This window comes from Myodes glareolus, chromosome 2 (genome assembly GCF_982192425.1).
Source record: "Myodes glareolus chromosome 2, mMyoGla1.1, whole genome shotgun sequence".
In the NCBI taxonomy this organism is placed as follows: Eukaryota; Metazoa; Chordata; class Mammalia; order Rodentia; family Cricetidae; genus Myodes; species Myodes glareolus.
This window is the reverse complement of record NC_142027.1, coordinates 67744982-67761724: the sequence shown is the minus strand read 5'-3', so window position 1 is coordinate 67761724 and position 16743 is coordinate 67744982. Positions and strand designations below refer to the sequence as shown.

Genomic DNA, 16743 nt, shown 5'->3' with positions numbered 1-16743 from the left:
AAATCCACCTGCCTCTGCTTCCCAAGTGCTGGAATTAAAGGCACGCATCACTATGCTTGGATTCCTAAGAAATTTTTTAAAATGAAGCTGATTAACATATCATGTAATGATAAGTGAAATTCAAGTAGTAATTATTCTCTTGATTAATCTTCCCTAACAAAGATTACACTTTTACCCTACTATCCTAACATTACATTTTCCAGAATGTCTAGAGAAACTTTATACTTGAAAAAAACTTAGACTATTAATACACCATATATTTTTTGAAATATTTACAGAACTATAAGTGATGGTTAATGTTGTCAGCTTGTTAGAATCTAGAACTGTAAAAGCTAAGCCTCTAGACTTACTAGTAAGAGATTATCTAGGTTGAGGTTAAGGTTATCCTCTGAGAATGTAGGGGGTTAACTGATGTGAGAAGACTCAGAAATTGTAAGTGGGACCATCTTGTGAACAGGGAATCCTGTCCTGTTTAACATTCAACAGGTGAGCTGAGAGCTCCTGTGCTTCATTCTGTGTATTTTATCACAACCAAAGGAAAAGAAACTAAGATAACATTGTACTCTAAATGTGTACATATTGTTTATTTACCTGTAGTAAAATAAGTAAGCAGTCTATAGCATATTTTAGCTTATAGAGTTATCTACTGTGATAGGCTTATAATCATAGAAATGCAGTTTTATCTACCTGAAAGCTTGTTGTAAATTATCTCATGGTCTTTTGGAGGGTTTACAATTCTGATACTCCAGGGCTTGCCATTGCTGTGATTTCTTTGGGAATTGGGATAGGATAAAGTTATTAAGAGTGATTGAACCTAGAGCATTGTTCCTTCTAAGTATATTATTATTATCTAGACCATCAGCCTTTGCAATTCTGAATATTTTTTAAAAATTTTAAACTTTAAAAAAAAAAAAACTGTGTATAAGCTTTTTGCCAGGTTGTATGTATGTGCGCCATGTGTGTGAAGTGCCCATAGAAGCCAGAAGAGGCAATGGATCCCTTGAAACTGGAGCTACAGGTGGTTGTCAGCCTCTATGCTGGTGCTGGAAATCCACCCAGGTTTTCTGTAATAGCAGCAAGTGCTCTTAAATCCTGGAGCCTCTCTCCAGCCTGTTTAGTAACCTTTAGATGCCATCTTACTGAGTGTGGTTGCTATAGTGCCTGCCATTGGAGAGAAGAAAACTAAAGAATACTTTGCAATTTATTATTTTATTTAATATGTATGGGTATTTTGCCTGCTTATATATCTGTAATCCATGCAGTTGCCTGGTGCTTGTAGAGGCCAGAAGAGGGTATCAGATCTCCTGGAACTGGAATTACAGATGGTTGTGAGCTGATGTGTGTATGCTGGGAATTGGAACCAGGTTCTCTGAAAGATCAATCTTTTAACTGCTGAACCATCTCTTGAGCTCCATTTTGCTTTCTTTTAAAGGAATTGTATGTATCTCTTCCACTTATATTCCTTTGGCTATAACTTGGTTATTTGACCACCACTTGCAAGGGAGGCTGGGTAATAAGTTTTACCTTGGCAGCTATGTGTCTTACAAAATTTAAAGGTTTTTTTTTTTTTTGCTGGTAGTTATTGTTATGGGTGTTTTACCTTTGTGTATATATGTGCACCATGTATGCGCCTATACCTATAGAGCTCAGAAGATGGTTTTGGAGATCCTGGAACTAGAGTTACAGATGGTTGTAAGCCACTGTGTGGATGCTGAGAATCAAGCCCAGGTCCTCCATAAGAGGAGCATGTGTTCTTTTTTGTTTTTGTTGTTTGTTTTTGGCTTTTGGAGACAAGGTTTCTTTTTTTTTTTTTAAATATATTTATTTATTATGTATACAATATTCTGTCTGCATGTATGCCTGCAGGCCAGAAGAGGGCACCAGAACTCATTACAGATGGTTGTGAGCCACCATGTGGTTGCTGGGAATTGAACTCAGGACCTTTGGAAGAGCAGGCAATGCTCTTAACCTCTGAGCCATCTCTCCAGCCCCTGAGACAAGGTTTCTTTGTGTAGCCCTGCTGTCCTTGAACTCACTCTGTAGACCAGACTGGTCTCAAATTCACAGAGATCCGCTTGCCTCTGCCACCCGAGTGCTGGGATTGAAGGTGCGCACCACCACTACCTATACTCCTCATCGCTGAGTCATCGCTCTAACCCCATCACATAACTTATTCTTATTATTAGATAAAAAATAATTGCTTTCGGGTGTGGGTTTGGGCACCCAGCTGTCACACTAGAGTTTGTGTCAAGTTTAATTTTATTAAAAGCAGTAATAAAATTACTGTTTTAAATAGTTAATGCCTCTTCTGTTCTTAAATAGATCTTGGTCAGTAATCTAGCATATTAAACAAAGTATTAGGTGTTAAACATTTTTTCATTGTGCCTAGGGAAGTTTAAGAAGTATTTCTCACGCCTGTGTTACATAAAATGATGGAATTCAGTTTTCTAATGAACAGTAGTTTGAGTCTGTGCTGGCACTAAGTGTAATGTACACCAATTGTAGCAAGGACTTGGTGCGAGCCTGGTGTGCTCCTCCCCTACACTCCTCGATACAGATAAGCTATACCTGTTTCTTAAACAGCTTGAGTTGGCAAAAGTGTAATGTTTTAATTTCTCTGTGCCACTATTTTCTGATTTTTATAATATTTGAAATATATTACATGCTTAGATCCTGGTTTTTGAGTGTTTTTTTCTATTATGTGAGAGTATCTACTAACTTTTCCTTAAGTATTTATAGATTATTTTTCTATGGTTAAAATTGGTCAGTTTTATCTAAGTTGTTTTTTTACAAAATGGAGACCCTTATCCTGAAAAATCTCTAATTAGTAATTTTATTAATATCTGTTAAAATTATATTTATTATTTCAATATCTTCTGTTGCTGCTGGCATGGATCAGAAAGACCATTTTGTCTTGTTGCCATTATGAACATGGTTCTTAAGGCTGTTTTGAAATATTAACACTTAAAAAAATGTAGTTTTCAAGAAAGGCTTTATAATATACAAAATGGTATTTATAGAAAGATGTGTCTGAGAGCTGGACACATTGTCATGCCTGTAATTCCAGTACTTGGAAGGATAAGGCAGAGGATTGCTGGATTGCAGAGTGAATACTGTCTGAAAAAAACAAGATTAAAAACAAAAGCAAAGTCATATATGAGATGTATCTAATATAGACTGTGCCTAGACAAGAAGTATTTTGTCCATTCATTGAAAAATAAACATTTTGAGTAGATCAAAACTGTATTTTGAAGGGTACGAGAGTATAGCACACTCTTTGGAATGGAATGGAAATGTGAAGGGTCTTTCTGTATTGATAGGGTTTCTTCATAGCACCAAATGTGATATCGTGAGGCTCATATATTATGTACACGTCACCCCCTGCCAAGCACCCTCACATATGTGCTTTGTTTTTTTTTGAGAGACAGAGTCTTGCTCTGTTGACCAGGCTGGCAGTGGTCCTTTTGCTCCTGCATCCCGTGTGCTTGGATTGTGGTCAAGTAGCACTACAACCAGCTGGCTGCTTGATATTTGTATTTCTCAAGTTATATGTTTATAATGGGATTTCTCTGTGATTTGTAAACAGTGGAACTATGAATATCCAGATTAATTTAACAGAAATCCTCCAAATAAACAGGGATTTGGTGAAAATGTTTTGGTTCAAAAGTCATTTGTGAGGTCTCGGGATACAGCCCAGTGAATGCTTACCTTGCATGCACACGCTTTTGCTTGTGTCCTTAGGGCCTTGGTGGTTGGCCAGAGAAATAATTGCTTTTCAGAGTAAATTCCTTTGAGTGTGGGTTCCAGTGTAACGGTGGCATATTGTTTACCCTTGGAGAATAATATGAAGTTAAAAATTACTCTTTTCATAGAAAATAAAATGATATTTAGGTTCCTAAGCTTGCCCATTGTATTATTTTGACTTATAATGTACATTTGAAGTTCCATATTACTCAGTGACAGAGTAGGAAATAATGTTACTACCAAGTTCAATAAATAAACAGAAAGGTCGGCACTTGAAAAGAGAAGTATGTTGCTTTTTAATACTTGAATGCGGGTTATTTAAAGGTATTTTGGGGCTGGTAGAGTCAGGAATAATTAATGTTCCCCAAAGACCCATCCCCATGACCTACTTCCTCTAGCTAGGTCTCACTGCTTTAAATTTCTAGAATCTTCCCAGCACTACTCCTATTGAGGTGTCAACCTTGTAAATAATAGCCTCTTTGGGTAGGGAAAGCAATCTATAGTCAAACCAAATGTTAGGTCAAGAATACACACAGTTTCCTGAGCGGTGGTGGCACACACCTTTAATTCCGTCACTCAGGAGGCAGAGGCAGTTGAATCTGTGAGTTGGAGGACAACCTAATCTACAGAGCAAGTTCCAGGACAGCCAGGGCTACACAGAGAAACCCTGTCTTGGGTGGTGTTGGGGAACTACACACAGTTTCTCTTTTGATAAATATTTCCAAGGCTTATACTTTAAAGTTTGAACAGTGATCATTGATACCAAGTGTTTTCTGGTGCTGCAGGAAAACTGTCCAGTTTGTAGTTATCCGGTTTAAGTGTAAAGGTTTAACTTCATTTAGGATTGTAGGAGTCAGTAACCGTGGGCGAGAAGGAAGAGAATTTTCATCTTGACATATTATCTTCAGGGAGATTTTTGAAGAGTCAGGTCTATTTTCTCCTTGGACTGGTTCTTCTTATTTTAATTTACTTGCTCTATTTGAAGCATGCTATGTTCCTGTTCTAAGACCCTTACTGAAGTACTTGATGCTTCCTCTACCCCAAATACCCTTTGTCTCTAAAATGCTTCCTTAATTCTTATGTTTCAGCTTGATGTTATATTTTATTAGTTTGTTTGTTTGCTTCCCTCCAGATTTGATACAAGTACAAGAATGTAGTTTTCAATTATTGATCAAAACTGTGGCAGTTAAGATAGCCTTTGCTATAGGAAAACTTTGGGCTGGAGTAACAGTATCAGCTGGATGCTTATCTCTTGATAAAACACAAAAACAAAAGCTGACACTTTCTCCTAAACCACTTACTTTATGTTGTTTTTTTCTTTTTACATTTTCTATATTCTCTAAAATCCTCAAGTTTTCTTTTTCTTCTTTTAAATAATGGCACATGTGATAGGAGTAGGTGCAGTAGAAGTGTTTTGTTCATGTGCAAGTTCCTGTGCGCTGGGGACTTTCCACATTCTGTAAGAAAACAGTAGGTAGTTTAGATATAAGCGTAGTTTCTAGTATTTCCAAAGAATTGGCCAGAAAATCAACCTTTACCCCTTACACAACATTTACTTAGCTGTAGAATAGCTTATTCTCTAAGAAATGTGTAAAACAGAACGTAAAGATAGAAGTTATAAATGGTTGACCTTTAAGAGTTTGTTTGCTATATGAGGATTTTGAAAAGTAAAATCAAATGTTGCTCTTTGGTCATCATATGTCCTTCAGTCTGATAACATCTAGTACCTGGGAAGGCAAGACGAGTCTGAATTAGACTTTTGTGTTATTTGCTGTTTATAAAGGTCAGTGAACTGTTCACTGAAGAAAATACCATTCCCTTGATGATATCCTTAGTAAGTAAAAGGACATTTTAATTTTAGTAGTAATTGGAATTTAATTTAATTTTGGTCACTGAACCAAAGATGATCTTCAGCACTGTCTTTAGAGAAGAGGTCAGTAAACCATAGGACTCACTCCCTGTGTGCCATCACTGGGAGTGAAGATCCCATCCATCCTCTGTCCTCAGCGTGCAACAGTATTTATGCCTCCCATGCTGGGCTTGCAGGCGTGTGCACCATGCCGTTGTGACTGACTGAGCATGCTAGCCAAGCGCTGTACTAACTGAACTGCATCACTGCCCTTTTTAGTATTATGAGGGTTTTGTTTGCATTAGTGGTTTAACTGATAGTGTCCTTTGTCAGGTTACGTTTCACTGAGTTCGTTTTAAATTTTACGGCACTATAATATGTTGAAATCTGAAGGTTCTTGAACTGAAGCTACAGATACTTCTTCTAACCTATTTTGTGTAAGGGTCACTTTCAGTAATGGAATAGATTAGGATTATGCTTTAATTTCAGAGTGAAAACTGGTTTTACTTTTCTAGCCCCTGGAAGTCAATCTTGGTAATTATATAAATTAGATGAATAAAAAGTTTCTATTTGAATGCATACCTTTTATAATTTGAAATTAAAATACTACCAAGTTAGACATACAAACTAATGTGTTATGCTTTGTTGCCAAACTTGGTCTTTCTAGGCAGTTATACTTAAGCATGAACATTGACGACAAACTGGAAGGATTGTTTCTTAAATGTGGCGGCATAGACGAAATGCAGTCTTCCAGGGCAATGGTTGTGATGGGTGGAGTGTCTGGCCAGTCCGCTGTGTCTGGAGAACTGCAGGAGTCAGTACTCCAAGATCGAAGTTTGCCTCACCAGGAGATCCTTGCTGCAGATGAAGTGTTACAAGAGAGTGAAATGCGACAACAGGATATGATATCACATGATGAACTCATGGTCCACGAGGAGACAGTAAAAAATGACGAAGAACAGATGGAAACCCATGAGCGCCTTCCTCAAGGACTTCAATATGCACTTAACGTCCCTGTAAGTACGAACTCTAACTTGAAACGTTCATACTGGAAGTCACCAAAGAAGTCACACAGTTTAAAGGCTAATCATTTGTTAGTAAGCCGTGGACACCTATCGGATCTAAAAGGCAGAATTGGTGTCATTATTTTAGAAATCTATTTTTACAACTTTTGTGTTTTGGTCAAGGTTATGTGTATACTAGATTTTAAGTGCTTGCTTTTGAAAGACTGAGTTTATTAGCATTTGGGTTTTAGTTTGTGTTTTTTTGAGACTGGATTTCTCAATGTAGCACCCCCCCCCCCCCCGACCTGGAACTAGCTGTGTAGACCAGACTGGCCTTGAGCTCACAAATACACCTGCTAGGGTTAAAAGTGTGCACCACCACTGCCCCTGCCTAGCATCTGCGTTCTTAAAGAGTATGGATCCTGAACCTTAAACCTATTTAGAGAAAGATCACAGTCTGGGGGGGTTGTGCATTCTGTTTCTGCCTTTTTCTTGTGTGCTGTTGTGATTGACGCCAGGGATTCATGTGCACTAAGAACACTCTGCAGCTCTTCCCGAGCTTGCTGCTCTGCCTCATTTTCCTAGATGCCCCATTGTGCCTTTGTACACACTTGGTTGAATTCTGGCTTTGGAAATGATCAGCCCAACACTCTTCCCTATCCTAGACATTAGGGCTCGACACTGAATGTGCTCTCTTTGGCTTTTTGGTTGTGTTTGATTGATATTTGTTCACTTGCTTGTTTGTGGCAGACTGCCACTATATCACCCAGGATAGCCTGGAATTTGCTGTGTGGACCAGGCCATTCTTAAACTTTCTGACATCTTCCTGCCTCTACTTCCCGAGTGCTGGAATTTCACCTAGCCCCAAGAAAATTATTTTTTAGACATCTGTGTCTTTCTTGTCTTCTTCCACCTTTGTATTTATCTATAATGGTTTGTTTTGATAAAGAGGCTTGCTGTCAAGCCCAGGCTAGCCTCAAACTCTCTTGCTTTGGCTTTAGCTTTTCACCACCCCTCGTACTGGCGTTTATAGGCAGACTGGCACCATGCCCAGTTGTCAGTGATGGGGAAAACCAGAACCTCTTCCACCATTGGGACTAGAACCTGAGGACTTTTCCCCCTTTATTATTAATGCTGTACTTTTTTTCTTTGCTTGAGGATCATCATATATCTTGACTGAATATTTACTTTAGCTCTAACTCATTGTTGTTTTTGAGAGTACATAGTGCGTCTTCGTCACCATCCTGCCACTTGTACAGACTCTGGGTTGAGCTCTGAGACGGAGATGTGTGATGACTTGTCCAGTGTGCCCCTTGATGGATTGTGGATTCTAGAAGGCATTATTTTGTCTAGTTTTGCTATATCCCAGGTGTTCACACAGTGTGAATAACTGGACAACCATTGCCAGCTGTGCATATGTGCCCCACCTGTACCTACTCAGCTGCAGGGGCCCTTATAGTGGGTTACATGGATTGGTGTTTTGAGTGTTGAGTTGCATACCTTTAATGAATTCTAGTATAATTCTTTTTATACATTATTAGATTTGATTTGATAATACTTTATTTTTCCAATTTATGAGAAAGAGTGTCCTACAGTTTTATTTTCCCTCTGGTGTCTTTGTTTAGTTTTGATGTTTGGTATTGGAAACCTCAGAATGAGTTAGGAACGTTCCCTGTTCCTGTCTGGTGGGAAAGAGGAGTGAGTTGATATACTCCCGTTACGTGCTTGCTTTCTGGTGCTTTCTATTTTGGAAGACTTCAGAATCTCTGATAAATTCTTTTTTATAGATGCAGCCCTATTTAGGTCATCTATTTCTTCTGTGAGTCCTGGCAGTTTGTTTCAAGAAACTGGTCAGTTCTGCCATGTTTCCCAGTTTTCAGGCACAAACTGTCCGCAGTTTTCTTTTATTGCCCTTTTTATGCACACGTGGTTGCTTCTTTCCTGTGTGATAGCAGTAGTTTTCCCCAGCCTGGCTGTAGGCGTGTTCTTAAGTTTACAGCTGAGTAGTGCTAAGCTGTATTTGCAGTGTTGTACAGCAGCTCTCCAGAGCTTCCTTGTCTCGTGAAACTGACCCTGTAGCTGGTGAGGACTGCTCTGTAACCTCCCGCCAGGAGGGACTTGCTGGTTGTGTTGATATCTTTAAGAAACTTTTTTATTTCATTGGGGTTTTTTTGTTGATTTTTTTTGTTTTTTTTAATTTATTTTATATTTGATCATGTGTACATCTGTGTGTCTGTGCATGTGAATGTGGGTCCCTGTAGGGACTAGGGAAGGGAAGAGGGCCCTGGTGACAAGTCATCTGGTGTGGGTGCGAGCAAGCATGTACTGCAGGTGCCTTTACTGGTAGAGCCATCTAATTGGCCCCGTTCTTCCTTTGAATTAATTAGGTTAATTGATTATAGGTGCTTCTATCCTGACACGCACCCAGTACTATAAATTTCCCTCCAAGTGCTTTTGTGTCACACACAAATTTTGATGTTGAATTTATACTTAGATTCTCATTCCTTATATCTTTGATTGTTTTGAACTATGTATTATTTAGAAGTACATAGCTTAATTTCCAAGTATTTGATGGGGAGATTTTTTTTTTTTGCGCTGTTAATCTGATTTCTAGTTTTACTTCTTGTTGAACAGTAAATACTATTTGATTGCTCTGTTAAGGTGTCTTTTATGGACAGATTGTGGTCTGCCTTGAGACATTTGAGAAGTGTATACATTATACTGTTGGTTGTATCCGGTAGTCTATAGACTGCAGTAACTTTCATTGGACAGGCTGTTAGCCTGAACTCTCTTGTCTTTTACTTTCTGTAGTGATCTTTCCAAATGAGATAGAACTTCTTAGTAAAATGACTTCTTTGACTCCTCCTTGCCGAACAGCTAAAATGCACCCACTTCTTTCTCAGGAGGTTACTATACTCTCCCATTAGGAGATTTTTAGGAAATCAGACTGCGTTACTTCACAGGTCTACTATAACATTTTCTGTTTCTTTTGTACATGGTATATTTATGGCTGTGATATTCGTGTTAATGTTTTAGCTTTTGAAAACTTTCTCTTTGTATGATTTTTATTATGGCCAACTTACTTTGCATTTCTTTGCTTGTAAGATTTTTGTTATCCTTTAAGACTTATTTTCTAGGTCTTGCCTTTAAATATTATGAGTTTAAATTTTTTTCATTATTTTTGATTATGTATATGTGTCTTCCTTTTTTTGAAATAGGGTCTCTCTGTTTTGTAACTCTGGCTCTCCTGGAACTCACTGTGTAGACCAGGATGACCTTAACTCACAGAAATCTGCTGCCTCTACTTCCCAAGTAGAGGATTAAAGGTGTGCGTCCCCATATAAGGGTATGTGTGTGTTTGCGTGGATGGATATGTGCATGTGGAGGCTCGAGGTTGTCTTCCCTGGAGCTGGAGTTACAGGCAGTTGTAAGCCGGGTGCTGGGAACTTAGCTCTGCTTTTCTGCAAGATCAGTATGCATTTTTAACCCCGGCCCATCTTTCTAGTCCCAAATTTTGTGTTCTAGATACCTAGGCTATAGGAGGCAACCCAGGGTTTTGAGTGAAGATGCATTTTGTTTTTAATTGAGGAAAGATTTAAATTGAAAAACTTCTGTTTCATTTCAGAGTTCAGACAGCTGCCTACATATAATCCACAACCCATCAAAATATAGAATGTTTTCATTATTCTAGATGGTTGCTTTGTAATTCTTCCCAGTCATTTACCTCCATAATTGTTCTGATTTTTTTTCTGTCCTAGTTTATTGTTGTCTTTCTTGGAAATTTTATGCAGTTGAATTATATGTAGCTCTCTTGTCTGGCTGCTTTGGTGAAGCATATTACTAGTTTATATCTGTATTGACTGAATATTTGTACTTAATTCTTTTTTCTTGTTGATTAATGTTTTATTGCTTTAATATCTGAACATCCATGATCTTACTGTTCCTTGTGTGTGCTTTATCATTTTAATAAAGCTACTATTAAATGTATTTATTGCACTTCCCTTTTTCTGCATTTTTGTATGTATTCTCTTGAGTTTTGATTCTATTTGACTGACTTAGTGTCTATCTTTAAGTCAGAATCACTTTTTGACTCTATCCTCCATCTTAAAATTTGAAATCAACTAGAATAATTTCTCCAGTTTTGTTATTGTATTCCTTGTATTCCATGTGCAGACTCAGTCTGAGTTCAGAGCTAGCTGGGTTTTTATTGTGGATCATGTTTGATTCTAGGTATTGGTTTGATTATAATCAACATTTAAACATAGTGGCTTTTAACTCATCAGAGTATGTCTGTGCAGGTTTCTAGGTTTTCTTTAAATCACCCCAGCATTGTCTATGGTTTCCAGTGTTGTGTAATTGAACATATTTTGTTTGGATGCTGTAGCAAATAATATTGTTTAAAGTATCAATTTTTAATTGATTACAAATAAGGATAAAGAACTGCAGTTGCTTCTCCGGTTGATTCTGTATTCTGTGGTCCTGTTAGGGTTGCCTGTCAGTTCTCAGTTACACTGTATATTCTACTTGTTTACCAGCCAACACGTTTGCCTGAGCTCCCTTTCTTTCCGGAGAACCTTTTGCACTGCCTGGGATCTAGTATCTTGAAAAACATCTTTTAAGAAATGTGTTTGTTTCCTGACCATTGTATCTGGCACCTCAAGCCTGCTAGGCATATACTACTCTTGACCTGCATTGCCCTCCATACCCCGAGCCCTGCTTTGGCATTGTGCATTGGGTAGGCTTCCCATGCAGTACCCTAACAGCTTGGGGACCAAGAAGCTCTTGGTTGGGTAATAGGAAAGAGCAGAAAGGGGAAGAGACAAAAAGTTAAACATTTGTAATCAATTCCTGCCCCCTTCCTAGCCCTCTGCTTACCTCAAATCTGGTTTCCGCTCTATAATTTGGTGTTTTTGAGAATAGACTGAGTTTTTCACTTGACATATAAATGAATCAGAGCTGTTATTTGTAATCCATTGTTGTTAGGTCAGGTCAGCATTCTCTTATTGAAAGACAGTGTGGTTGTTTGTTTCAGCTAGTTTGTAAAAAGCTGTTATGGACAGAAGTACCTGGGAATTGTGTGAATATAGGTGTTTCTATCTGCAGAATGACTGTCCTTCCATGTTCATAGCCCATCACCTACCCATGACCACTCCTAACATTTTGCTGTGCCTGTGTTTTTCATAGGCTGTTGCTTACAGGATTGTGAAGGTTTTTCCTCCTTATTAGCACGTTGGAACTTTTCTCAACTTTTTATTCTTTCAAAATGTCTGCTTGATACTCTATTTGTATGGTTACCCAAACTGAGCTGTCACTTCTCTTAAGATAATGATAAAGGAAACTTAAAAATTGGTCATGCTATTTAACAGATGGTCAGAATTTGGGATTTATGTAGCATTGTTTCATACTGGGATGTAAATAGACAAGAGGAGTTTTTTCTTTTCTTAGACACATATTGCTGTTGGTGGCAAGGAATAGGGTTTGGGCTTTAAGTTTGCCTTGTTTTTTTCATTGAAAAGAGAGTTTCACCCAGAGCAGTATGATCCTGTTTCTCAATGTGTGTAGACTTGGAGTAACAGGCTGCTCTCAACATTCTTTAGAGTGTGTTTTAAAAAATGACATTGAACATGGTTTTTTTCTTTCCTTTGTTCACACACTTGGAGATCACAAAGAACCCATTTCATATTACCTCTGGCTAGTTTAGAATTAACAGTTGGGTTTTCTCAAGCTGTTAATGACTTTAGATTCTGTACTCATAGAAATTCTCTCTAGTGTTTATTGAAAGTTATAGCTAAAGGTTCTTATTTGTGACAACTTCGTTCTCAAGATTTATTTTGATTTTCTACCCTCAATGAGTAGAGATTAACTGTTCAGTGTATAACTTACTCATTGGACATTTGTTCTCTGATATGCACATTTAAATTAAAACTTCACTTCCTTAGTCTCACTGGGGAACACTTGAGACACTTGTCAGCTATTGGTGTCTGTTGGGCAGTGTCCACGCAGGCTTTTTTCATCACTTCGTCTGTCTCAGTAGACAGTGCTGTGTTAGAGGCTTTGCAGCCAAACACAAGTCATCTTAGAAAATTAAGAAAGATTTCACTTACCTTCTTATTCTTACTGAGTTCATCAAAGAAGATTTGAGAACTCATAAACGTTTATGTTTTTTTCTTTTCCATTTTGATGACAAGCATTTTTAACAGGAAAGGTCGTGTGTGTGTGCATGCATGTGCAAAATGGGAGCAAATTATAGTGAACAATATTTGTCTTCTCATAAATCATTGGATTGTATCACTTTAGTGAAAAGATTTTATAAATTGGGAGTTCTCTGAAAATGCATGTTCTTGTCACAGAGGGGCATACAGAAAATATTTCAGCTGTATATAACCCCTGAAAGATCTACTTCAGGATTTATGTGATATTCTTTTAAACATCTTTTAAAGCTTACATGTGAAGGTCAGAAGAAGCTTGCAGGAGTCAGTTCTTACCTTCCACTGTGTGAGTTCTGGGAACACACTTTAGCCATCAGGCTTAGGGGTGGCTGCTTGTACCTGCTGCAGCTTCTCAGTGACTTTGTGTGACATTTTAAGTCATGAGTTTCTATGCTGTAGAGGAGCATGATAGAATTGTAGCTCCACTTCACTGTGCTTTGTTTCTTTGAGCCAGTTTTTAATAGGCCTGCAAACTCAAAATATATTTGGCTATTGGAGTTCTTACTGTTTTGCTTTGAGTTCTTACTGTTTTTCTGTTTGCTTGGGAGTTATAAATTTTCCTGAAATCCTATCATTAAGAAAGATGGTATAGGCGATCATAATTATATTGTATACTTTTTCAAAGTCATTTGTAAGTTATAGTCTGTTCTTAATTACTATTGCATATCTTCAGATTCATTCGGGAGAGTCAGTAGTAATTGTTACGTTTGTGAGCTGTTGATTCTTGGCTTTTGTTAGGGCTGTTTTAAGAGGATGTGTATTTTTAACATTCATATACTTTCTAACTTCAGCATAGCCTGGATATAATTTTTAGAGGCAGTTGAATTAGTCTCCTATTGGTTAGAATGGGGAATAGCAAACTTGTCACCTCTAGGTTGTTCTTATTTACTCCTGTGCTTCAAGCTCTTAGAAGTCTTACTTGACAGGAATCAGTCTCTAAACTGAGAAAACATAGCTGAATGACCCTTCATAGTCTTTGATGAGAAATATGTTATTGTTTACAATTGCTCATATCAGTTCTTTTTTATTAATTTATATATTGAGACTGGGCTATGCTAGTCTTGACTGGCCCAGAACTTATTCTCTCTCTGAGAGAGAGAGAGAGACAGAGACAGAGACAGAGAGAGAGTCAGTCTTGGGCTGGCCTCAAACTCACAGACATGCTCATCTCAGTTCAGTTTATAAGTGAATGAATTAGAGTAACAACTTTTACAGGTTGAGTTACTTTATCTGTAAGTAATATTTTATGTGCTATTTACATACGAATAATAAGATTTTGGTGATGGGACCCAGGTAAAAGCAGGAGAGTCAGTTTTGTTTCACATACACCTTTTTACACAGAGCCTGTAGATAGCGTTATGCAGTATTTTTACTTTGTGTTTAGAGTGTAGTCTTATACAGGAAGCCACGATCGCAAGGTTCCACTTGGACATCATGTCAGCGCTCTGATAGAGATTTTGGAATTTGGAATATTTTGTAGTTTTGGATTAGGAGTGCTTGATTTGTAGTGAGCAAACCCAACATATTCTGCTTTTCACTGTTTTCCTCTGATCTTAAGTGAATTTGACCCAACTCACCATCCTTTAACCCCATAGGTGGATGTAAATTATTAATAGATTTCTCTAGATGGCTTTATGAGAATTTCTTTTTTTTTTGTTTTTTTTTTTTTTGTTTTTTTTTGTTTTTTTTTTTGTTTTTTTTTTGTTTTTTTGTTTTTTTTTTTTTTTGACGGTCTTCACTTTTTTTTAATTCTTATGTACAAAGACTGGCATCGATCTGTTTCACTGGGTAGAGTCTTGAAGAATCCAATCAAGTTCGCTTAGTCCAACTTAATGAAGCCGATATCTTTCACGTACTGCCGGAAACACTGGCGGCACATGTTCAGCCCGTATTTCCGGATCAGACCGTGGCGGTTTGAACAGACGCGGCAGGAGCGGGATCCCTGGCCGAACTTCCGCGGGTGACTCCAGTAGAGCTGCTGGTGACCCATGTTGCCTCACTGACGGCCGACGAGCCAAAAGGCCTTTATGAGAATTTCTAAGTTGGATTTCGTTTAGGTCAGGGCTAGAGGGTCAGAGGTGTCTATTGTACTTGTATTTTATAAAATGACCAGGTAGTTATTAGATGTTAAAATACTATGACAAGAATAATAACACACAAAAAAGGTAAAAGTTCTTTAGGCTTATATATAACTCAGTTACAGAGCGTTTACCTTGGATGAGCAAGGTCCTGGTTGGGGTTTAATCTTTAGAAACAAACCACACACACACACACACACACACACACACACACACACACACACACACACACACACACGCCTGCCTGCCATCCTGCCTGGATGGATAGCTGGATATTCCTTGTTTCTGTCTTTAGCCTATTCTGATTATAAAGAGATTACTATATTGGTATCCTAGAAAATTTTTAATTTGTAGACAAACATTGTATATTTATTTCTATGTAGTATGCTTTAGAGATACTATATAAATAAGAGTTCCATCATCACATTTGAAATTGTGCTTATTTAATGATATTTTGTATAGATTTTCATGTCATTGCATATAAAACTGCCTTGTTTATTTTAATAGCCAATTAAATGGTATGCTATTTTTTACTTGACTTTTATGTTACTGCTAGGTCTGTTTGAGTGAAATAATGGTAAAAGGAATGCTTGTGCATGTATCTATACACATTTAGATTCTGCAATACATGTACATGTATTTATTAGATCAGAACATTCGTAAAGAAAATTGGAAGTATTCCAGGAGTGGCAGGGGCCACCAGAGCAAGCCACTTCCCCATAACCATCTTCCCATGGGATCCAAGACCTGAGATAGAGCAGCCTGCAAACTGAACCTCCTTCATCCTCTGCCTGTACAGATTGTGTCTGCCCTCTGAGCCCCAGAACAATGCTACTTGAAGAGAGGGCTGTGTGGCCCTGCACCAGCCTGGACCCTGGGTTCAGACAGAGGCGCTGAGCCCCGTGTCAGTTTGTTAAATGGTTCTGTTCTGTTGCTCTTTCCCACTCCTTTATGATGACATTTATAAAGGAAAGCAAGCTGCTTGCAAAGCCTGGAAGCCAGGGAAATGGTGGAGTGTACCGGAGGCTTGGGTTACCTGGTCCTCTGGATGGGAGCCCCAGAATACCTCTCTTGTTAAAGGGCCCCTGATTCTTCCCAGTCCCTCTCTCTCCTCCAGCTATGGCGATGGCAGAGGCAGAAGAGAACTGTCAGCCCAGTTCTCATAGGAGACAAAAACTCGTCATGGGCTTTTCAGAGAAAGTTACACCTTATGCTCGTACATTGTCTTTACCATGTGCTAGGATATCGCATTCAACAGGACAAAAAAAAAATGTAAAATACTTGAATGAACTTGTATCATAACATTAATATTATTGAGAGTGTCTGCTTCCCAGGCTGAAGTGATTCATTCATTATTCTGGTCCTACTCTAGTCCTTTGTAATCGGTGGTAATTATTAGCTTTTCTTTTTAATACAAAAAAAGTATAAAAATAAAAACTTGAAAAGGCAAAAAAAAAAGAAAATTGGATAAATTGTTAGGTTCATAAATTTGTTTCATAAATGCAATCAGTAGTAACTCCCATGTGCCTAGATTAAGGCATAGAACATCACTAGTGACCCTGAGACTTGCCACCCCCCATTCCTATTGTCCTTATGCTTTTATTGTGTTCTGTTAGTGTTCTTGAGTTTGAATTAAATATAAATAGAACCATATATACTGTGTACTCTGGGTTTGTTTGTTGCTTATGAAATATAACCATCTCATCCTTGTAGTAGGTTATTTTCATTCCTGAGTTTATTGTTCATTCAAGTATTGTTACAATTAGACTGTTTCTAGAGTGGCTGTAGGTGAGCTCAGACAGCAGAAGGGATAGTTTCCACCCCCAGCACATCTCCCCCCAGCACTGCCCCCCAAACAG

At 38.0% G+C, this 16743-nt stretch overlaps 1 protein-coding gene and 1 pseudogene across 6 annotated transcripts in view; one reads left to right on the top strand and one right to left on the bottom strand.

The window, feature by feature from the left end:
• The window catches only part of Znf148 (zinc finger protein 148), a 127460-nt gene that overhangs the window by 51895 nt on the left and 58822 nt on the right, over positions 1-16743 (top strand). For all 6 annotated transcript variants that reach the window (XM_085685482.2, XM_048454097.3, XM_048454099.3 and 3 more), the window contains exon 4: positions 6261-6609. In XM_085685482.2, coding sequence (XP_085541608.1) covers positions 6277-6609 — 333 coding nt within the window. In that variant the 5' untranslated portion in view covers positions 6261-6276. The remainder of the gene's footprint in view (positions 1-6260; positions 6610-16743) is intronic.
• On the bottom strand, positions 14491-14824 carry LOC146895630 (small ribosomal subunit protein uS14 pseudogene; annotated as a pseudogene).